The sequence below is a fragment of the Hesperophylax consimilis genome, chromosome 18 (assembly GCF_061612785.1).
Source record: "Hesperophylax consimilis isolate HC1 chromosome 18, BYU_Hcon_1.0, whole genome shotgun sequence".
NCBI classification, from domain to species: Eukaryota; Metazoa; Arthropoda; class Insecta; order Trichoptera; family Limnephilidae; genus Hesperophylax; species Hesperophylax consimilis.
Window position 1 is genome coordinate 31,766,447 of NC_142853.1, and position 25,899 is coordinate 31,792,345.

At 34.1% G+C, this 25,899-nt stretch overlaps 1 protein-coding gene across 1 annotated transcript in view; it reads left to right on the forward strand.

Moving 5' to 3' along the window:
• Positions 1 to 25,899, forward strand: part of moody (G-protein coupled receptor moody) — a 197,395-nt gene that overhangs the window by 128,367 nt on the left and 43,129 nt on the right. Inside the window, exons 4-7 of the mRNA XM_089642801.1 lie at positions 2,990 to 3,160; positions 4,248 to 4,375; positions 8,482 to 8,635; positions 17,094 to 17,332. Coding sequence (XP_089498927.1) covers positions 2,990 to 3,160; positions 4,248 to 4,375; positions 8,482 to 8,635; positions 17,094 to 17,332 — 692 coding nt within the window. The remainder of the gene's footprint in view (positions 1 to 2,989; positions 3,161 to 4,247; positions 4,376 to 8,481; positions 8,636 to 17,093; positions 17,333 to 25,899) is intronic.

Consider the following 25,899-nt stretch of genomic DNA (forward strand, 5'->3'; position numbering starts at 1 on the left):
AACGGCAGTTTGACGTTTTGACGTGAATAAAATAATACTATGGATTATAAAGAAACCGATCAAAATACTATGGCATGCAAATTGCAAAGACAAAGTTTGCAAACGCGTGGCTAGATATGTAGGTAAGGCAAAGCAAAGTTATTCGGCAGAATACAACAATAAAAATTATTATCACCAACAATTTTATGCTATTTTGAAAGCATCTGATTATGAACACCCGAATATAATTCGATATAATCAATACGAAATAATGTGGCATCTACACAGATTTTTAGCTTTTTTAAATGGAATTTGAAAGGACAATGAAAGGAAGGCTACAACCTGATTTGCTGTGCATGCGAGCGTCGTGATGAGGCTCGCTTGATCAATCCAATGATGGTGATGAGGACGCCGACTGGACCACTCCCGATGATGATGAGGCCCGACTGGACCACTCCAAATAATGATCTTCCGTCTCAAATGGATCAATCCAAATAATAATCATCCGGCTCGAATGATCAATGTTCAGGATCTTGACTTCACTCTCCTGACAGAGCAATCCGGCGTGGTGAGTCACCAGATTCCAAGGAAGTATGACTGGAGTAAGTCTTCAATAATAACTCCAGCTCTCGAATAGTGGTCTTTATTTTAACAATAAAAAAGAAAAAGACCCGTAGGGCAGCTCATGTAAGGTGAGCCCAATATTGCTATCTCTCTCCGCGGTTTTATTAACCACATGTAAGTGAAAACCTGGCAGCTCCGCCGTTTTGCCAAAACGACCGCCCAAGACGGATGGTAACAAGAGAAGAAAAATTAAGTCCGTGGCAATACGAAATTGCCCCGGCAATCGCTAACACAAAATAAATGTTGCCACATCATTAGGGTGACAAGCACCAATATTAATATTTCAGTACCTGAAATCTTAACAGGAAGTGAGAAGACGTTTCCGCCGCCAAGACCTAGAAATACTTCACCCCATGAAATCCATCACCGCTGTTAAGTCACAAAACCTAGAGAACCACTTGGGGTGACCTATGGCAGAGTTGTTGGTTCCCGGGACGTCGGTACCCATACCCTCCTTCCAATAGTTGAATAATCATGCTATTATTATGTTCCGCAAGTATTTGTGTTATTATGACTTATTTAATTGATTTTATTTACCCCTACTCTATTTTTATTTGCATGATTTATTAATTGTGTTTAAAATGATTCATTAATTTTTCGGTAAAAACCGATTTTCTTCAAATATCTATTGTGGGAGGAACTTTGTATTCTCGATCCTATTTATTGATCGTTGGATTGTCTTAGTTGATGGACTTGAATACTATTTAAGTACTAGCAGTTGCTATCTGCAAAGGGTTTGGTAGAACACGTTGATACAATACAAAAAATCACCAGACAAAAGTAATTTAACATTTTTGTAGCAAAGACAGGCCGGGGATAAGGTTTGCAAATTAGGCTACTAGATCCTTTGCCTCCATAGCGTATTTCTTTGCTTTGTGATAGAACAGATTTTCCATTATTTATAGAGTCTGTTGATGAGTGGCTTTGTTTTTTTGTACAAATCTATAGTTTTAATCCAGTGTCGAAGAAATTTTACACACTTTAAAAACAAGAGGAAGGTCACTGTGTACATAAAATTTAGAAAAATCACCCCCATCCTTTTTTCACACCACTTAAAGCAGATTTTTCATAATTCTTTATGAAATTTTGCACAATTCACGTTCAAAGTAAGAGAAAAATTACTGTCTGAATCTAATTAAATCTCGAATAAATAATAAGAATAAATCAAGAATAAATCCCGGGCATCGCCAATTATTTAGTATATTATGTATAAAACAGTGTCTATTATTTCGAGATTGTTATAATTTTTTGTACTTTACCTTCAAAAGAAGAAAAAAAGAACTCACATTCTTTCCCCCCACCACTTAAGACGATACAATACCCTACAATAATATCAGAATCCAACATACTGTAAGTTAAGAAGACGTGTATAAAAATATGCGACGCGCGGCCCCGGTGGGTTGGACGGTCCTACAGTCGAATTCGCCCTGGCAAACCTAGAAAATTGATCTTTCCGTGGGGTTTATTTGAATTAATTTTGCTAAACGTGTTTATTAAATTCTCAGATATTTAAAGTGAATATACCTCGGGAGGATACTAATTCATCTTCTAGAAAAGTAAAATCTGTACTTACCGCTGATACATTTTTAAGCCGTTTGATGTAAAATATTTTAATGGTAAGGTATTTTTATTATTGATCTTAAATATAAATAACTTACGTCCGTGGGTATCGGTCTGAAAAAAGGGTATTATTGTTACGAATTCGTCGGAACAAAAACCTCCGTTACTATACCGAAAAAATACGTATTGCTAATCTATTAAGAATCTCTTCAAATTATTGGTAAAAACGGGATTGCAGGCCTTAAAGAATGAGTTAATAGGTTTCCTGATAAACTTTTAATAAATTACGAACATATTATTACGATGTCGGAACACGTGTTCATAATCATAAAATTTTCGCATCTCATCATTATATATTATTAAGGCAAATGCACCCTTACATGAGCACGTGTTTTTTTGATGTATCAGGAATTTACTCAAACTTTATCAGGATAAGGCCTATAATCCCGTTTTTAAGAGATTCGTAAAACTCATTTTTCTCCGTTTAGAGTCTTGTATAAAAGTGTTAGGACGGGTTGATTCGGAGAATTCGAACAATTCATTTTCACGTTCCGCGAAAGTCCCGTTATTATATCATTATAGGCTAGCTGCTTGACAGAACTGAAATAAAAACAGAACTTGAAGAAATCTTTTACAGAATGTGAAAATGAAAGTTGAAATTTGATGAATTGTTCAAATTCTACGAAACAACCCGTCCAAGAAGAATAAAGCCCTATAATACCTATATAAAGGCGTGATGGTAGTCACCTACGGTTGTCGCAATAATGACTAAATAAAGCTTTACTCCATTCCGTGAGTTTAAAATCGTGTGCATTTTGTTTTCCAGCTTATGCGTGGCAGATTTCATCTTCTGCCTTGTGGTACTCCCCTTTGCCATCTCTCAATACACCTCCGGCACTTGGAACCATGGAGACGCCCTGTGCCGCGCCATCCCCTTTATGCGGTATGGAAACGTGGGGGTGTCTCTACTCAGCATCGGGCTTATCACTGTCAACAGGTAACTTCTTACTTGTACACGCGATAGTCAGCACCAGATCACATCACATCACCAGATCGGGTGGGTATTAATAGCCTTTTCAATAGAAGGAAACTGCCGATATTAACACATAGTGTTGTGGTTGTTCAAGGAAACTGGCTCACCCAAAGCGATATATTTCAATCTCTTACATGGTGTATAAAAATATACATTTCTAATCAGTTACACAAATGTAAAGAATACCAATATCCTTTTTCGAGATTAATTGACTAACCAATATCCTAGATAAATACTTGTATTCCGTTGGTTTTACCCCTCGTAGTCTCAGTTCCATTTGAGTATATCTATGTATATTTTTTTTTTAAAAGAAAGACAAAAATTCCCGAGTTATGAATAACTTAACAATATTTGAAAATCTCCTACTACCACCACAGAAGCTGAAAATGTTGCTTGTGTTATGATGGAGGACTTAGCCAGCCGAGGAATTGAACACACTACGCCTGAGTGTACCCAAGCGCGATGTCAACTCGGCCACCGACCGGTCGATATGATATGTTATCTATTCTTGTACAAAATTGTGAACTTCTTGATTCATAATATCTGTTAAAAGGTATTTTGTATTTTGTTGCCCAACGCCACACCAGATCGAATGGTGTATTTAATATACCTACGGTATTTACCAAAGATATTGTTCTTCTAATATCTTTGGTATTTACGCATTCTTACTTCTACGTGATTCAATGGGACGTATCTACAAAATATTCAACACCTTACAAGTTGTACACATTTTAATTTGAACTGAAACTGGCTATCTAACTGAAACTCTATTATACGATGCGAAAATTGTAGATAGGTACTCAATTTTATTGCTCTTATAATATCCTTTTATATATTTTATATTATAGTTTATATTTGCTTGTTACTTAATTGGTTTATAGTGTGTTCATTTCATTATGTGAAATAATTATAATAAAGCTGTTTGATTCCTAAATATAATACAATAAAAATACTCCCTGAAATCTTTTTAACGGTTTTATCTTGGAAATTGCAAGCATAATATAAGTTTATAATATACATTTTTAATAATGTATATGTTTTTATCCTCCAGGTACATAATGATAGCGCACCATGGAATATACGCGAGGGTGTACAAGAAAGGTTGGATTGCTGCCATGATCATCTTCAGCTGGTTATTTAGTTACGGGATGCAGATACCCACCCTCCTTGGCATTTGGGGTGAGAAACTGAACAAATTGACAAAACCCTCATACCTTATATCCGACGTGACGAGCATTGATTTTCCAAAAAACCTACTCCTCCAACAATGTGCAAAAGCTTTTAAATAATTTTTCACACATCAATACGATGACACATCTCTGATAAAATGCTTATCACTGTACAAGCGTGAAACCAATGCAATTAATTTTAGCTCATACATTCCTGTAAGCAGATAAGGATGATCAACCCTATTAAAATAATTACCTAAATACATGTTAAAAACGAACAATTTTTCCTAATAAATAGAGAAGCGTTTGGTATAAAATCAGTCAGCACTCTCAGCTGTCATTCATCATCCGAAAGCGTTCGGAAAAAGTAATGTGTTTTTGATCGACTATCCTCGGACTGTTCCTAAAAAGCTCCTGCCGCCTTTACCAGCTGGACTTTACCTTCTGAAGAACTTCTGGAATCAAGGTGTCGAGGAGTGCCGACGTCCTGTTGAATTTGCAGGGCTTACAGTCGGTTTACATAATACTTATCTATTTTAGCTTCGTTGGTAGAACCATACTGCAGGTTTTTTTCTGTTTGATTCTCTAGAATAAAGCTCACCAACAAATATAACTACAAGCACTTTTGAGAAGTGTTTCAAATAATCAATCTCAACCTTCTAAAACACCACTTAAATCTGTAAATGATAATTGAAATGTAGATTTCTGATCATAATTTGTAAGCAAAGATCTTTAGAACATACAGCAAAGATCATATTTCGGGTTATTGTTCAGAAAAAGTCTAGCCTTTCTCTGCAAGATTGATCGAATTTACTTGTGAACTGTTTACAAAGAAGAAACACAGTTTTTTAAGACCCCACATTCCGAATTTCTACCGTACTTTCCTTGAACACTAGGTTTTTAAGCTCTTAAAAAAATAACAGTTATTTTATTAATTGCAGCGTTTCTTAAATGCTACTGAGGACATTTGTCGAAAGATTTTTGCTCTATTTTAAATAAGTCAGGCTTTATAAAATATTTTAGGTTACGTCTATTAATTATAATCGCTTTTTTAATATTACAGTGCCATTGCGATGATTTTTCTTTAAATCTGCGCTGTACAAATAATCCAAATATTACTATTATTATTAGCGAGCTCCGTCTAACATTCTCATTCCCATACCTTCCTTTCAAACTTTCTTATTTTCTTTTTGAACGGTTACTACGGAGCTTCAGAATTTTTTTTAAATAATTCACAATAAAAATTACCAATCTATTTTTTGCTACTCTAATAATAAACATTACGCTCCTCAAAATTAATCAGTCTCAAGGAATACATTTTTTAAATACTGTTTTATTTCAGGTCATTCGAGTCAGCAATCAAAGTTCGGTAGTGCGGTAATGTGGGCTATTATCATTCTATAAATTGTAAGAAATGGCTCATTCTGCGATAAGAAAAATTATTACTGTTTTAAATGTTGCCAATGGATTTCTATATAATGTATTTTAAACTTTAAGCAAAATCGTTGTAAAAATTTTTAATGTTTTTTATCTTTAGTAATTGTTACCGCAAAGTAAAATAAATGCCGTATAGTCGAAACTAGTAGGTAAAATCCTGTATTTATTACAAATAATACAATATTTAAAATTATAACAGTATTCAAAATAAATATTTTTTATAATTATTCTATTACTCCATAAGGTGAGCTACAGGAGCTCGTGTTTATGGGAGGAGTAAGTATATAATACAAAATTAAAATAATGTTTAAAAGGTGTGTGAACAGTATTCAAAGTTTTATTAAAAAACTACAAATGTAATTCAACATACAGATCAATACAATTCAATCTTTAAATAAGCTATAAACATAATTCAATCTTCAAATTAACTATGAACAATGAAATGAATATACACAATTTTGGAGAATTAATATTATAAAAAGTTATTTAAGTTATTAAAAATTTATATTAATTATTATTTTTTTTGGTAAACTAATGTTTTAAGACAAGATTTTTATGCATAGCACAAAGGGTAACAATTATTTTATAAGCAATAATTATTCAAACAGTAATTTTCAGGTGAAAAAATGTAACAAGCAGTAATTGTTGAATGAAACACTAGTATATATTGAATCATTTCGCGGGTAAGAGATAAGCCGCCATAGCTCAGTGGTCAGAGCTGTCGACCGGAAATCGAAGGGACACGCGGGTTCGAGTCCCGTTGGCGTCATGTATCTTTTATCAGGAGATTTTTCAATGTGGATGAGTGTTTCAGGCGAATAATTATTGCTTGTAAAATAAAAATTTATATTGTTTTTATTTAAAGTATTTTTTTTAAATGCTAAATAGTATAGATTGTATGCGTATATTGAGGGTACAATATATCATTATCCAATTGGAAGGAGTTTTTTTTAAATTATCATATTTCAAAGTTTCTTTTACCTCAATTTTTTCAAACAGTATTAGAAACTCATGTAATCTTTAAAGAATGCTCGTCCCCTTTCAAATAGCCTATGTTGGACACGGATCGTAAAAAAGGGTGTAGAATTAATTTTCTTTCTGTTGGTGTTCAACGCAATCTATATTTTAGGAGCGATGAACCAGAATTGTCGTTTAGTGAATGTGGTTCTAGTTTTAGGGAGCACGCATCCCAGGTTTGGTGAAAATCGGGTCTGTTCTTGATGTTGTGGAGACACCAGCACGTTATTTTTCCGTGTAACACAAGCTTGTTTTATTAAATAACTGGCAAATATCTCAGACTCTAATTTTAGCAAATACTTTGTTTGAGGGTTGTGTAGGTTGCCATATAAATATAATTCTGAAAATTAGTTTTTGTACTGTAATAACTGGATTGATAATAGATTCAGCACAGCCACCCCATCCCACAATACCATATGTTGTTATGGATTGGAAAAGGGCAAAATATACGCATCTCCAAGTCTAAGTTGGATCTAAGAGAGCCGATTATATGGTAGAGCTTACATAGTCTTTTTACTGTGTCATTTATATGAGCCTTCCAGCGTAGATGGTCGTTCACGATTATATCACTCAACACAAACAAAACCCAAATTTTAAAATTTTGTCCGGTGCAAGCTACACCTATAAATATAAATGTAAAAATTAATAATAATATTATCGAACCTTCCCAAACCTGTTCACTACTGGGAATAGAATTAGATATAAACATAAACTGGAAAGAACATGTCTCAAAAATTGTAGCAAAAATCAGTAGTTTTTCTTATGTTCTGGGTACCTTGAGAAAAATATTAAACACCGAATCAGTAATAGCTGCATACTATGGTTATGTATATTCAATAATAAAATACGGTATTATTTTTTGGGGAAACTCGGTAAACGCTAAAGATGTTTTCATCATACAAAAGAGATGCATAAGAAAAATTACAAACTCTGATCGTTTAGATTCATGTAGACCTATGTTTAAAAATCTGAAAATTCTGACAGTCACAGACATATATATAATGGAGTTATGCATGTTAGTGCGATCATCTACAGACAAGTTCCCACTAAAAAACTCAACACATAAATACGCTTCAAGGGTCACAGAAAACTTACTTATACCAAAAGCAAACCAAACAATATTCCAAAAAGGACCATACTACATGGCCATTAAAGTATATAACAACCTTCCACATAACATTAAACAAATACAAGATACGCACAAATTCAAATCGTTACTAAACACTTTCCTTGTTAATAAATGTCACTACACGTTGAGTGAATACCTCACGTAAATGAAACGCCTATTTTTATTGGTATATATATTTGTATTTTTTTATTTTTTCATTGGTATATTGTTATTTTATCTGTATAAACATTGTAATTATTATAATAAAACAAATAATATTATATAAAAATTGTAATTAAATAAATTTGGTTAGCTGGAAGGAATGGGGTCTACCCATAAGCTACACCTTTTGTAATTTTTATTTTACAATAAATAATTTTTGATTTGATTTGATTATAATGGTTATTAGTGTGTTCTAAATTATATGTTACTAAGAAAATGAAGAGAATTATAAATGAATACAGCCACCTTAGATCTTTTACTGAATATTGCATAGCCTTATTAGTTTTTTCATTGATAGTGGGACAAAATTTTATCTATCCATTATTTTACAGGGTCCTTTGGCTATGACGAGAAGCTCGGCTCCTGTTCAATCAACGAAGACAGGTGGGGCAGGTCCTCCAAGACTGCTTTGTTTGTGATAGCCTTCCTGGTGCCATGTGTTATCATCATTATCTGCTACGCCAGGATTTTCTGGGTGGTTCACAGGTAAATATTAATAACTGTATAAATATTTTGGATTGATAGTCAACGAAAATGTTTGTTGTATCCAGTGAAGAGATAGATATAACGTCCATAAATATTCATAAAAAATATCCAAATTATTCCGTAAATATCCATTCACATTTATAAATATCAATTTCCATAAATATTTATTTAAAAAAACATAAATCTTCATGCAAACCCATAAAATTTTTATTAATTTCCATGTCCATAAATCTCCATAAAATCCATAAATTTCCATGTCCAAAAATTTCCATAAAATCCATAAATTTCCATGTCCATAAATTTCAATAAAATCCATAAATTTCCCCATCCATAAATTTCAATAAAATCCATAAATTTCCATGTCCAAAAATTTCCATAAAATCCATAAATTTCAATAAAATCCATAAATTTCAATAAAATCCATAAGTTTCAATAAAATTTAATTATAGGATAAAATATTTAATAAACTAAATCTGAATTGTTTATTTTTTTATATTAACCTTTTGAGTCGCTGAGAAGAATAATTTCTCTCAGTGTCTCCTTTAGAGATGCTGTATGGAGGGTCTTTTTATGAAAATGATGGAGTGGAAGTTCTCGGAAAGAAAAAGGTTCGAGGGTTCAGTGTGTCCAGGAAATCCAAGTTGCTAGTGCAAGGCGATAGGTCAAGACAGAACAGTTGGAGAGGTCAAAGGGTCTCCCTAAAACATCTTTTCTTGATCTGGCACGCCACGTAACTGGTGGGGCAGGAGCAACACACCTCACCCTATGAACCCGGGCAAACTACTTAGGCTAACTACGGCAGAGGTGTCGGTTATCCTATAAATGGTTCCCGAGGCAGCGGTACTCAAACCCGCCTCCCAAATAGAAAAAACTCAATCTGTAAACTTCACCCGCTATAACATAGGGGTATCCCTAGCATGGCGGGTGAAATAACACAACATATGTCCACTCTATTTTCTTTTGCATGGAATGAAATATAATAATTTTATTTCCTTAAAGTGACCGTTAGAAGGGTGTTGTGGGCGTGTTCGTGTGGTCTGTGGAAGCTACTCCGGTCGAAATTATTTTTTCCACATATAGCGAAGTTCTGTCACTATGGGCCAGTTGTTTCAGAGAACTGAAACATTAACAGAACTTAAATAGAACTTTCACATGATTAGAAATTTAATAACCAACTAATGCCGTTTCCCCGCAGGGGGAAACAGAGAGGACACTCATTCACATTCATACATTATCTCACACATACTCTTCTATTATTCTGACCCTTAACATGGCCCGAATAAACTATCTGATTCACTTGATCGTGCCATGTCTTCTCGGGCGTCCCCGATTTCTTCTACCATTCAAATTTACGTCATATATTCTCCTTACACTCCTTTCTTCGATCATCCATCAAAACGATCCTTTCTTAATCTTACTCGTCATGCTTACATCAGCTTTGCATTCTTTGCGGATCTCCACATTTCTCACACGATCATACATGGTTTTGTCTCATCTCATTTCTATAGCATTCTGTCTAGATTAGAAATTTAATGAATTGTTCAAATTCTGCGATATAACTGGCTTTTATTATTTTATCTAGACGGTACATTGAACTAGAGCCAAAAAATACTGATGAATTTAAATAAAGTAAATTCATAGTTTGCCGACAACGTGACAAATACAGGGTTTTATTTTCTTGAGTGAGATGAGGTGGCAATGACAGAATTTTTGATTAAATATCCATTTCGTAATTTAATATCATTTTGGGATGGGGTACGACATGACAGTAGTTAACTATTTTTTGGATAAAGTGGTCATGAGCTGTGCTTCTTTCTAGTTTTCGTAGAAATTTTCTCTGTAGCCAACGAAAAAAAAGTATTTTTACATTAGCTCCACACAGGAGGCCCTGTGGGCCATTGTCATCTTTGGGGATGCCGTGGGGTCTTTTTAAGGAAAGGAACGAAAGAAAGTTCTACAAAGAAAAAAGGTATGAGGGGTGGGTAGGAATCTTGGGGTCCATGAATCCATGTCTTTAACTGCTTTTTTTCTAAGTTTAATGTGTAATAGTGTACTAATAATTTTGACTGACGTAAAATAATATTATTGTTACAAAATTTTAAAGTAATATTTCTTTTCTTCTAAATCGGAACTCGACTCCAATCTTACCTAAAATGATGAAAATTTCACATTTAAATAAAATTGATATATAAATTCACATTCGCTCTCCCTATAATTTTAAATGATGACCTAAAAAACCCTAGAAAAGTGAAAGCCAAGAACAATGAAATTTAAAAAAAAGTACCCTTTTCCAATGAGAAACTCAAAATAATAGCTAACCCCGAACTTGTCACCCCTGCCAGTAGGATATCTGAGATAAAACCTTTTGTGGTACCTATGATAAAATATTATTTCTTTTGTCAAATTTGTCTTTGCCATAAAACATCACACGAAAAATATTAAATGTACGAGTACCTACATCAGATATATTGTACGTACTACCTTATATAATTTCATATCCTTATACATTTTTTTGGAAGATTCCTAATGGCAAGAGAGAAGTCTTTAATTCCAACTTAACCTGTCAACTGTGGATGGGACATCGGTGTCCTCCATACAAAAATCGATGATAATCGATTTTAACTAGAGATGTTCCGACTAGTCGGTAAAGCCGACTATCCGGCCACTATTGTAGTCGGCGATTAGTCGGCGACTAATCGGCAAAGAGCGCCGACTATCCGGCTTCTTACGTTGTATGTATTTCTCAATAATATGAATGCGGGGGAACTACATGAAATAAAAACCTTGATTATATATATTTTCTTTTTATAATCAGTCTTATACATTAAAAAATGTAAAGCAATCTTTCCTTTGGTAATCACTTTTTAAAATTACTTGCTTGTAAAGAAAACATAATTATGACATTTATTGAACAAAATTAGTATCTATCCTAATTAACATAAAAAACAACATAATATCTTCTTATCTTCAATTAACATTTATAAGTATTTCTTATTATTAAAATAAAAAGTAGATTTTTTAAATTAACAATCTCAGTTATATGTATTAAATCAAGATTGTATGTACAAGATGCACAGTAATATTTGTATATATTATATATATATCCAAAAATTATAAACATGAACTGTTTGATAAAAACAAAAAAAAATGAAAAAAACATATTTCTTATAACCATACCTACATAATCTAATCAAATCAAAGTCACAATTGTGACAACCAAAAATATCATAATCTCCTTATATTTTTTATAACATACTTATATTTTTTTAATTAAGGGTAAATTATGATGTAAGAAGACTAAAGCTTCTGCCTTTCTGGTAGCAATCGATTTCTTTTTGTTTCATATATGTTTCCGGCCTCTGAGAACAGCTTCTCACTGTAAACAGAACTTGCGGGACAGCAGAGGTACACTTTGGCCATGCGCGACATTTCAGGGTACCTAGAACTATCCCCGAAACTGTAATCGGCTTAGCCGACTAGTCGGTCTTATTACAACCGACTAATCGGCTAGTCGGCTAGTCGGCGAAAGTCATAATCGGCACATCTCTAATTTTAACCCATGTACAAAGGAATTGTATGAAAAATATGTTCAGAATCACAGATTTGTAATTTTCACTTTAATAATTACAGCTATTTGTAATATTGTTGTATTTATTTATTTGTCCACCTTGAAGAAATCGTTTTCCAATAAATAAATATTTATTTTTCGAAAGAAGCTAACACATTGTGACTTGACATTTTAAATAATAAAAAAGAAAACACTTTGTTTAAAGTCACTTTATTGATATTTTAAAGTCTACCGGTTTCGGTACCTCCGTACCATCATCAGGACTGCTAGATGTTCTGCAAATTCTGAAATACCCGAACTGGTTAGACATCTTAGGTGTTCTTTTATTCTAGTTTCTAGTATATAAATTCAAACTCCCCACCCCCACTTCCCTCCCGCAACTGACACTGTCTCTCTCTGATTTTCTATCTCTTTCTCTCTTAACTATTGGTTTATATATATGTGTATTATTCTGTATTTGTTAGTATTTTTATAACAGTCCTGATGATGGTACGGAGGTACCGAAACCGGTAGACTTTAAAATATCAATAAAGTGACTTTAAACAAAGTGTTTTTTTTTTTATTATTTAAATAAATATTTTTTTACGATTTATAGCCTAGTAAGTTTACGACCCTTGACTAATCTGCCTTCAATTAATTTAATCAGACTTGAAAGAGTAAAGAGGTTGTGGTGTTTCAAAGCCATTTCAATATTGCCGTAATATTTTAAATCAATTGTTATTTATGCTTTAACTCATTACGCTACGTGACTTACGTAGCGTAATCCCCGAAATCGTTTTAAAATCACAAATTTTCGTCAGCGTAATTTCAGCAAATATGATTTCAAATACAAAAATCCCGGAAGACAATAAAACGAGAACGTGATATTGTTTTCGCAGTGCTGAAACTCAAACAGAAGATGGGAAAAGCAATACGTTCTCAAGGTAAAAACTACTTAGGACTGAGAGAAATTCATGTCTAAGAGAAACATCAAATAGATTATTCTATAAGTAAAGCATTATGGTTGTTGCAATCTGTTAACTGGGTAATTTTGTTGACGCGAAAGGTACTTTCAAATGTAGGTTTCTACGTAAATTAAATTTTTGGTGTGATATCGTGGAAGAGTTCGGAAGAACGAAAGGTAGTGGAGGTACTGTATTAGCAATTTGGAAAGTAATTGAGGTGCTTGATAAACTTAAATAGAAAAAAAGTTTATTAGAGTTCTACGAAAGAGAAGAAAATGAATAATTGACTGGAAGGAAAACATTTCTTGATGAAAAGTTTTGTTCATTAACATCTTAATCGAAGAGTACTTCATACTGTTAAAATCGTGTGGAAGACAAACATTTGTAACTTTGCTTGAAATAGCAATAACCGTATTCAGTAACCAGTTCTGAGTAGCCAGGTACCTACTTCCTAACCTTCCTTTCCCTTGTGTTCTTCTCCTTTTCACTCCATTCAGCCCTCTTCCGGGCAGTTGGGACTCGAGTGCGGTGTTCATGGTAACTAGTAATTCTGTGAACAGTAGACATCGCGTTTAAATAAATCAAAACCAAAATTTTCCTCTGAAGTCATAAAATTTGTGAATAGGTAGTTCTATACCTAACTGCTTAATTAACAGACACGACAATTTCACACCTGAAAAAAGTATCTTTACTAAATCAAAGACACGGCCACCAAAACTTGAAACTTAAACGAAATGAAAAAAATCACAAACGGATATACCTAATGCCAAATGGCTGAGTTATAACAGAACTTCGCTACGATCTTTTTTTGTTATTTGTTTTTGGGGTGTTATGCCGTGTTGCGCTAACTCCTTCTTTAGCCAACAAAAATAACACATCTGCCCTGATGATGGACACTGCAATGCTGTCTGAAACTTTGGCTAAAGAAGGAGGTACCGCAACACGGCATAACACCCCCAAAACAAATAACAAAAATACTTTTGGCTGTGAAAATCTTAAATCATATTTTCGCTACGATCAGTCAATGAAGTTTCTATATAATTGAAACAATCTTAGACAATTTTTTGTTTTGTTAAGGTTCTTTCGGAACATCCGTTCCTTCCTCGGGGCAAAATATACTAACTTGACATTATCAAAGAATGGATGCACATAATATATTACTAAGTGTTGAAGTGGGGGTGGAGGTCTGACTAGGGATTAATGAAGAGTGGGGGGAGGTAACGGACGGTGAAAGGAAACATTTGTGAACTTACATAACCACCTTGTTCAAACTAAGTAACATTGTTTCATTTTATTGTGTACGGGAAACCACAAGTCACAGCTATATTCAAAAGAAAAAAAATTCTTTTCCACTATATTTTTTTAATCTTTGCAGACGGGTATGTTCATATTTTTATATTTACTCGATTTTAATTTACATTTCGATCTTCCTTCATAAAAAAGGCTAGCGGCCCATGGTAAACGGCATTGCTTTCTTTTCCCAAGCCTTCGAAAATTTTAAAATGTTTGTTTTCTTTTTAAAAACAGCTCTTTTACTCCGGGAAACAGTTAAAATTCAATGAAAGTTCCATGCGCCCACTCGTGAAAACCAAATAAAAACAAGTGAAAAATGGAAGAAAGTTTCCATACATTGCTGTTATTTTCAAGTATCTACTGGTAATAAAATAACACGTTATAAAAAAATACAAATGGTCAAAGATACATTTTGAGTCTTCAGTGTTTGAAAATGAATGAAAACTCGCAGTCTACGCGAACTAAAACGCAATAACAAATACAATGTTTCTCCTGGCGGTCTGACAGGGCAGTAAACGATGGAAGGCAACAAAATTAGAGTACCAATAAAAACTAGTTACCGAGGCGTAGTGGTTTACAAATGGAAGAGATTCCAAGGATCATGTGTTCTAAATTATGTCGCACAACAAAGTGTTCCAAATTATGTCGCACAACAAAGTCTCATATAATACTGAAATTTTTTCCCCTCTTCGGACATAGGACATTTGGTGAATCTCATCCATTCAAGCCGGCAGTTCTTCATGTTAAGCCCCCGAATACCCAATTTCTACCGATTTATAACAAGTTTCTCGTTAATGCTTTAAGTTTTCAAGTTTCAAATAAAAATGCTATTTTTGAAGATAATATCTGTACATTTGTGTTGCCGAAACGTTAATTATATGAAATTTCCTCGATAGATAAATATCGCAAAGTAAGCTCCGTAAATTATTAAAAACTTTCGTTCTATTATTTAACATGTTATAGGCATGAAAAAAACCACAGTGTTTCTTTAAATTCAACTAAAGCATTTGCCGAAAAATTTTTGCTCTATTTCAAGTCGTGTCGAGTCGTGTTTTATTAAATATTTTCATAATTTTCACTTAATTATTGCTCCCTCTAACATTCGTATTTACATATCTCCATTTCAAACCATATTTGAACGCTCAGCACGGGGCATGTCAAGATTAGTACCTCGTCACACTGTTAATAACACAAGTTTGTAAAGAAAACATTGACCATTTTTGTCTACTAACTACCTCGCTAGGCGATAACTACGTAACTTATCTATTTTTGTCACAACGTTCTTGCCAAGAGATGATGTTTACCTTCCTAACGTAATTAGGTACTGGTGGTATGAATTTATGGAATACACGTGTTCAGAAGCATTGTGGTGTTGTCTGAAAATGTTGTGTTGGCTAATTTTGTTAAAAACAGCTCATCCAAATCTTCTTCGATGAATTTCCAGACAGTCGGTGAATTTTAGAATCTTGAAAAGTAGTTTCGATGTCTTAACGTGAGAAGTGTCAGAGGAACGGCTCGGGATAGTAAGGTGTGCCATCTACCATACGTTTTCTAAGGCTCCTAAGATTTTTTTTTACAATAACCTCACGCAGGAGGTCCTAAGGAAAATATTCTCTCGGGGCCCATGTCATATTTTGGGATGCTGTGTGGAGGGTTTTTATTAAGGAAATGAAGGAGAGGAAATACTGGGAAGGTAAAAGGTTTGGTTTGGGTAGGATTCTAGGGATCAGGGTATCCAGGAGTGACGGACATATACGTTTATCCCTCGCACTGCGACGCAATGCGATGGGTCGAGAGACCAGTTAGATCCAGATCAAAGGGTGTCCCCAAACCAGCCCCTTTTATTAGGCAGGCACATCGTGAGCACACCTCTTAAGTAAATGGTTCCCGGGACGGCAGTACCCAAACCCGCCTACCAAATTGAGATGAGATGTGCTTCAGAAACAAATTAATACATATTTTTTCCCGTCATCAGTTTATTCTGTCTCCTCTTTTATCTGATGCCACTCTAAAATTCATCAAAGTTGTTAATTCATTTTTGGCCATATCTCTCGGTTCCACAGCGTGTTTTTCCAAGTAGCTGAATCTTGTCTCCATCACAGCAGGACATTGGCACAATATGTGAATTGGGGTATCTTGATCCTGTTCACATTTCCTTCGTCTATTGGTGTTTTCCACTCCCAACAAACACATATGTACCATTAGTAGTCCTACCAGTTCCCTCAGTGAGTTTATTTTTCATATCAAGTAGTTGCTTGGTTAGTCTAGGGCTCTAAGGTTTGGTCCTTTTATAATTACTTACCTTAGTTTGTTTCATTCCGGGAGCCTTCTCCTAATTCTACTATTTATATAACTTGAAATTAGGAGAGAATTCATTAACAATCAAATTGATATACAATACATAAATAAACATTCACGGGTATTTTAAAATTTCATTCGAAAGCAAATTGTACTATACTAGAGATACTTGAGACATCTATTGATAATCTACTAACTTAGAGCTTTGTGAATATCGAAGTTACAAACATGCCGGAACTTTGTCAAATTAGCCAATTTTTGGTCCAGCGTAAGCTCGCGGATGTTTGCGTATTCGCAAAATATGGCCAAAACGCTCTAGTAGTTAAATGTTATTGATCATTATCTTTGTTTGTAGTTCTGAAGCGAGGATGAGGAAACACAATAAGGCAGCCCAACTGGCCACCGCGAGTGCTGCAGTGGCCACAGTCAGTGGGCCCGTGACTGCAGCCAGGGCGAGGGACTCCCGGGAGCTGAAAGTCAGGAGGAACGAGTGGAGGATCACCAAGATGGTGCTGGCCATCTTCTTGTCCTTCGTGGTGTGCTATCTTCCCATCACCATCGTCAAGGTGGCCGACAAAGATGTTTCCTATCCAGGTCAGTTACTTTACATAGATAGGCGGTTATAGGAACTGTCGTCCGGAAAACGTTCATTGGATGACCAACGCCTCTACATCATCCTATGTCATCCCCAGTGGTTCGCTTCTGTTTTGTGGTTTATCACATGTGCCTGGATTTAAGAGGGAAGGTTTGTATATGTCTTGGCGGCGGATGTGTCTACCCACCATTTGCGTGGCGAGTTAGATTGGGAGAGGCAAACACACTCACCCCAGATTTCTACCCACCCCTCATATATTTTTCCATCACGGAACCTCCTCTCCTTTATTTCCTTAAAATACCATCCACATAGAATACACATTTATCAAACAGGTCCCGAGGAAAATTGTCATAGCCTCCTGTATGGAAGACACGTAAAAAAATGTTAATCCAAACAATTTCATTTACTCCTTCTCCAATAGGATAAAAAACTACCCTCCATTTCACGTGACAATTTCTGAGAATTGTTTTCATTGAAAACACATGTAGGCCCCTGAAAATAAACACATATATATTGAGGAACAACTTTTTCTTTAACTTTTTGGAAGGTTATACCCACCAATGTAATATATATTATTGAAGAATACACGAAGATAATACTAAAAAATCTACCTTTTTAGAAAAAGTTAATAGGTATATCATTTAAATAAAAAACAGATGTTTTTTTCGGGACGTTATCTATGTTACAAACCAATTCATTTTAAAAGGTAGCTTGCCAAAATATGGGAAAAAATAGTTGCTAAGATGATATTGTTAATTCTGAATTTGAAATATGAGAACGATTAATATGACGTTTAATAACTAGGTTCCAATGGTTTAGACACTGGCCCGGTCAGACAAGAGATCCTGTCTTCGAATCCTAGTTGTGATCGTTATCTTTTAAAATCTGTATCTTGTTCTGTTTCTTATTTCGTTTAGAATTGTTAGTTTTCTTCTTTAATGGTTTCGTTGTAAATGTATATTGGTTATGATTATTTGTGGGTACCTTTTGTCAAAGTGCTCTAACATTTACATGAATTATTATCACGATACACCGTTGTTTTCGAAATATCGCAAACGTTTTACAAGACTTAATTATTTCATCCTACCACTTGTTTAGTGTTTTTGTGAATGGAAATTTAATTCGACAACCAATCAATCAAAATTTATTTCGGTTAAGAAAACCATTTCGTTATTTACTTTGTTTGAGTGATAGACACTCTATTTTACCAGATCTGAATAGCCTAGTACCTCCCAGCTCTTCTCTTCCTTCTCTTCTTCTCTTCCCCACACCCTTCAACCTCAAACACGGAGAAAAATGACTATTTTTAATTTATTAAGAAACTTAAAATTATTGTTAATTCCGATTAAAAACGGGATTGGAGGCCTTACGAATGAATTAACAAGATTCCTGAAAAACTTTTAGTAAATTGCAAATATATTATCACGAAGTCGGAACACGTGTTCAAGAAAATCTGAACATTTTTGACATTGTCTTTACACACATTATAATTTTCATTTACATTGATAGTATATGCACGTGCATTTGCCTTGATAATATATCATGACAATGGTAAAAAATATTTGGATATATCATGACTATATGAAAAATATTTGGATTTATCATGACTATATGAAAAATATTTGGATATATCATGACTATATGAAAAATATTTGGATATATCATGACGATATGAAAAATATTTGGATTTCATTAACGCGTGTTCCATCATCGCAGTAATATATTGATCATTTACTCAAATTTTATCAGGAAACCCGTTTATTTATTTTTAAGGCCTTCAATCCCGTTTATAACCAGATTTCGAATAATTTGAAGAGATTCTTACAAATTAGTGATAATATCTGTTCTCTGTGCAACATACCTCAATTTGGAATAAGCATAGTTCTACTGGCTTTTGCGCATTTTTCACGTAAAAGGAAATCCATTATCTAAACCAGCAAAAGCTCGCAAAAGAACGGTGAGCTGTGGCGCAATGTTTTAGGCAGGGAGGTACCTACTGCCCAGCCTTCCTATTTATGTAATAGTCTCATTGGCTCCGGGTTGCGGACATATTGTCACATAAATATGAAAAGATTTAACGGTACTTATTTTCCAAAATAATGCTGCATTTAACTGACGCATTTTTATAGCTTTTAAAAATATTCTCTCGACAAGATGTTATAAAATTGTTGCACTGTCTTTATTGCATAGTTCTTTCCAAATAATTAATCACAATATGACGGAGTTTAAAGGAGTAATAAAATGATGTACAAAAACTCGCTCACAATGTTGTGAGTGGTTTATATTGAGAACTTTACAGCTATGACCCGGAGAGGCGATATAAACTTCAAACAAAGCTTCTAACAATGTCTAAATACATACTAAAATAAACATTCTCACAAAGTTTACATAGTTGCTCAGAGAAATTGTTATCTCCTGATGTAATACATAGTATGTCGGGGTAGAGATTTTAACATTGCCAGACTACTTCATGCCGTTTATCCGAAGGAGTAGGCAGAGAGGATAAAACACTGCAAACTTCCATTCTGGCTCGCATTCCTTCGTCTTGACTTATGGTCCAATCAAATTAGACGACAAAAGGCCCGACACTGTCAGAATAGTTTATTTATTTATAAAAAATTATGTTTAAATTATGTAATGGTTTATGCATAATGGTTTATGCGTACTAATTATAACATACAGTATTATTTAATCATTATTTCAGATTTGTTTGTATTGTATAGAGTCAAATAACAACCCTGCCATCATCGCCACTATCAGATTCCACCTACCGAATAGTTACATAGTTAGTTAAATCATATTAAGAGTTCTACATTTAAGCGTTTTGAAAAATGAAAAAAAAAACGGCTTTTTATGGCAACTTTTGTCTACTTCGAATATATTTATATAGCAACTTGTATGGGGTATATATTATATATATCATTATCGACTAATACATTTGTGTTTTTGAATAAAGTAATTTAAAAAACGAAAATAACAGTTTACCTACTAATTGTTGAAATTCAGAAACAAGTAAATAAGAGCAGATATGTCACCCCAATGCATTCGGTAATGTTCGAGTTCCGAGTCCAACAAAGCTATCGCGGCGCACATGGTACAATAGGTAGTAATATTTTCATTTGCGTTCTGGAATCCGCGCTGGGCCGGGCTTCCCATTCGTGGATTTTTTTTACAATGAAGTTGTGGCGGGATGTTCATCGTACGGGCAGACTTTTTACTCTGGACTTTTTCCGCAATCACGTTCACACACGCGAACCTATTCGCATTTATCTGAAATTGGATCACAGTACAGCAACTTATATACGAAATAAATGTCTGGCTTGTCCGATCGGAATTTGGCGAGGTTATTAGCGCGTTTGATTCCATTCCCTAGGAAGGATTGTACAATCCTAAATCAAACCCAAAAAAAATAGTTATTAATCATGACCTATCGGACGATGGCGATATCGAACGATAAAGGAGAAGCCTAAGCATAGTGTCTAATATGATTGCCCGCAGATTCTGCAAATGCAACAATACCGCTAAAAAAATACTGTTCAACGCATTCTGTACTGGCCTGTATACGTGTGAGACATGGTGTCACTACCGAACTTGCTCGATGGAACGACTCCGAATTCAATATAATGGCGCCTGTAGAATCATATTTGGATATCGAAGATACAGCAGCGCATCGACAATGTTCACGGAATTAAGACTAAATGGATTTGCCGGCCTGATGAGACACCGGGTCACTGGAGCCAGGTTGTGGCTAATGGCCTCCGCCAACACGTTGGTGAATGCAGCCTACCAGCATCAAATGCCACTCCGCTGAGCGCTGGACCCAAGCTCACTCAAGACCACGCCCTGCATAGTTGTTAATTACATTGATGTTAATTTATTCTTCGTCATATATTTTTTTCATTTTTCACATACCTATTCTACAAAAAATATGTATATTATATATATGGGACGAGTGGGATTGCACTAACCTCCCCACATCCCGGAAAAAATTATTATTATTATTAATAAAAAACCTTATTTTTTAACGGGATGATTTTTTTACATTATTGAAATAATACAGCCAATCGTGGATTTTATCCTTATTTTAAGAAAGGAAAAGAATTAAATGAAGCAAAAACTAAAATTACATTAATATAATGTAATAAGAAAACGGGATTTACATAACGCATATTAAAAAAATAACAAAAACGATAGCAGAAAAGTTACTCATGGCGTGTCAGAAAAAATATAACTTTATGAATTTTTAGATTTATTAAGCTTGTAGCTGAATGTCCATTTGTGATATTATGTTATCGTTATTATTACGTAGTCCGTTCAAGAAAGAATTTACAGATTTTTTTGCAATTATCTACGAGAAGAGCGTGTGGAGCGCGCAGGTACATTGAGCTGATTCTTGTTTAGCAGCTCCCGGCATTGAATGTTAGTGTTAACTAATTTATATACGAATTATATTGCATCTATGTGATGCCTTACACTCAATGAAACAATTTTAAAGCAACAAAAAAGGTTTAAGGACGATCATAAAACAATAAAGTCTCGCAGTATACAGCGTTGAATTAAGGCGAATATAAACGCCAAACATATTTGGGTTTCTACCCCTTCCAACAGAATATAAAATGTGCCCATTTTTTGGTCTTATCTGCACGAGACAAGTAATTGCAGTAGCCGCGTACTATGTCCCTGCAATACGTAGGAAGCGCCCGACCAGGCCTCCCCGTTTGCCAATGCCTCCGTATACCTACTAATACCTTTTTAACTGGTGGACGATTATTATCAATTTTATTTTGACAACGGCGGCAGAGCTATGACTGCCGGATGGACTCAAACTGTGGGGATATTAGTGATTAATATAATAATTACGTTTAATAATAACTGTATATTTTTTTATTGATTTTATTTGTATGGATTATTAATACATTTAAAATATTTGTTAATAATACGTTACATTGAAATGTCACTTACATATATTATTTAAAAAAAAATAGATACACTTTTATCAAATTTATGTTGCTAATATATTTTTTAAATTCAATTTACAAATAATTTTTGAAGAACAATCAAATTACCAAACAAATATCGAGTATTAGAAATTATCAAGGAACAATTCTTAAGTTCTTTTTTCTAAAAATAGTGCATGAGTATATAATTCTACATGCATGTTGACTGTAGCAACTATTAAATATATAATGTAATATCAACTTGTGATAGTACTCCCTCTCTAATCACGATAATTTCTCAACTAGGGAGGTATTATTACCACTAATTAGAACATATTACCTTTACATGTATTTAAAAAAATGTACTTATACCTGCTTTTATTATAATGTAAAAAAAATTGGAAAAACAAAAAATACTTATATTGTGAATTTATGTAGCATATTCATAAACCTAAAATTTCTCAAATGATATAACATTCTCATTATCAATAGAGTTGAAATCAGGAACAATTGTTGATAACACATCGTCTGTAATTATGCCATTTTGTAACTCGATTGATGATGATTGCGTTATAGGCGTAACTTCTACAACATCACGCGGATCTGGTATTTTTTCTGAATATGTTAATTTACGCTTTGTTGGAGAGAGTGTTTTTTTTAGTTTGTCATTGATTGCATCGACTATAAAAGGAGGATTCCCAATTGGCATATTCCTGTTATTTCTTGGATCAATAATTTCAGGAAGTAAGCAATGTAAATAAAATCGGACAAATTTAGGTTCCATTTTTATTTTCCAGAAATCGTCGTCTTTATAGCATCGCCCTTGATAAGATTGCTTATTGGAATAATTTATCCTTTTTCCACCTACAAATTTGGCTATTATTCCGTTAAACCTCTCTACAACATTATTTCGTTTTATTCCCCCTCTTCAATAAATTATGGACCTGTAAAAACGCATTATTAGTCAACATAAATGCAAACGGAAAGCATTTTTTCCATAAGAAGTAAGTCATTAATTTTGTTAAATAATGAATAAAACTATAGATACATTCAAAAGAATTTTGAGGTAAAAAAGTATAATATTTTGGACATGAATAATAACAATATCACACAAAACTCCCTCACCGTTTGAGAACTAATAATACTCGTAACCAAAATAATGCCGACAAGAAAAAACCGTCGAAAAAACTGTCACAAACCGACTTCCGTTCCGTGCCACGTTCCGCGGACTTCTATTCAGATCTTAGAATGTTTGCGTCTTATATCACCACGAATAGAGGCGACAATTGCATGACCAGCGTAGTCTGGATATATTTGACGTAAGCGCCAAAGTGAGTTTTATTTATTTGTTGAATATTTTTATATGAATGAAAAAAAGTTAGTCAATAATAATTATAAAAAATAATCTTAGCCATAGAACGGTATTTTTTTAAAGGTGTTTCTTATATGAGTTCTTAGTTACCTCAAGAAAAAACAAAATTATCAGTGGTTTACGTTTATATTTTTTGTAACGCAACCAATAATTTTATTTTAATTCCGATCAATAATAAAGAAAGAAAAAGCTTCAATTTATGCAAAGTATATTTTTTGGTATTCATAATGTATACCGATTCGTAGCAAAGATTAATCTAAATAGTGATTTAGCATTTACCTTCCTCTTAAACGGGTTATTTTTGTAATACGCTTATTAATTTGTTTCGCGTAAGTGCATTTTAATTAATGCGATGCACATATTGATTATCGATTGCTCATTTTATCGGAACAGTCGTTTCATCAAGCTTTTAAAACATGTCACTCGTAATATGTCCAATAATGAAAATACGATGTAAAAATGAAAATGCAATTTCACTCGCTGTGAAAATGGAGTGTTTTTTGCAGGGGAATGTGATATCATAAAGTGAAATAAACTCGTGCATTTCACAAAGCAAATTAATTTTCAACTGTTATATTCGATATTCCCCTCGGCCTCCGTGGTCGAGGGGTAAGGCTCTCGACTAGCAGGCTGGACGTCACGGGTTCAAATCCCGGCGTGCGCAAGAAAATTTTGTTTGATTAGTTTGTGTTATACACGCATTAAAAATAATACAGGGTTTTCCAATAAGAGGTGTTATTTTGATATTCACAGAAACTTTTCCCGTAAAAGATCAATGGTTTCGTTGCTTGTGTAGCACGTAGCGCCGTCTTGTTGAAAGTAAACGTTGTCTAGATCAATACCATCCAATTCCGGCCATAAAAAAATCATTAATCATCTCTCGATAGCGCAATCCATTCACCGTAACTGTTGCTCCAGCCTCATTTAAAAAAAATTAAGGTCCAATGACTCCGCCAGATCATAAACCGCACCAAACAGTCACACGTTGAGGATAGAGAAGTTTTTCAACAATAATAATTCTTGGGTTTTCCGAGCCCCAGATGCGACAATTCTGCTTGTTGACGAAGCCACCGAGGTGGAAATGGGCCTCATCACTCAAGATGATTTGCATTTGATTCACTCAAGTGAATTTTAATAATTTCAATCGTTGTTGAAGCGTGTACCGTTCCATTTTTATTAATGACGTAGTTTCTACTTGTCAAATGTCAAAAATGACTGCTTCAAAAGTAACATTTACTGAAATAGCGGGCTATTCAAAATAACACCTCTTATTGGAAAACCCATATAGTATATTTGCGGCACGTTCCAGATTGGAAGATACTCTTACGGCCGTTGTTCCCAAAGATATTAGAAGAACGAGATGTGCTATGCGCAGTTCGTACTGAGTGGAATTGTTTTGCCGAGTGTCGCCGGTTTTGTTCACCAATACTACTGCACACCTTCGCTTGCGCTAAGGTATCCGCACTAATACATAGAACAGATTTCTGTGCGTACACGTCCCGATACCGTTCAAAGTACCCTAATTAGGTAGTACTCCGGCTACGGTCCGGCGGCCAACATAGCATATCTCGTTCTTCTAATATCTTTGGTTGTTCCCAACTTTTAGATCGATCAATCTGAGGCTCCAATCAGCCAAGCCATTTATTCATTATCCCTCGATTTGCCTGTTTCCAAACATCTTTATCGCTGATAATCTTAAGTGGCCCCGCCCACTTTCATAGACAATAAAATGACATCAAAGTAAAAACTTTCAATCTAAATTAATATTGATTAGTTAATATTTTACTTATTATTAATACAGATAATTTGTTTTGAGTACCGTGATACGTAAACCGATTTTTTTAATATTTTTTAACAAACGCATGTAAATATATTAAAAATAAAGCATTAGCTTGACTTTTACTAATGCTGCGAAAGCGCGAAAATACATTAACACAAATTTGACGATTGATGTTTCTCCTCCGTGTGTTAACATGAAACTAAGCAACTTGGACAAAATAAAAACCAAAAAATAGCAAGAACCTCACGCAGAATGGAAAAATTAATACTATAGAGTTTACAACATCATTCGGCATTCAAAACGGCATTTTTGACAATAAAAAACGGTTAAAGAAATCGTTGTCATTCAATGTTTGGCTGTCGCCGCCTGTGTTCGATATTATCGTTCATTACGTTCGCCCACTCCGTAATATCTATTATAAATATTATCATTAATATCTTCATCTTCACTGTCCCTATTAATTTAATGCTAAAAATA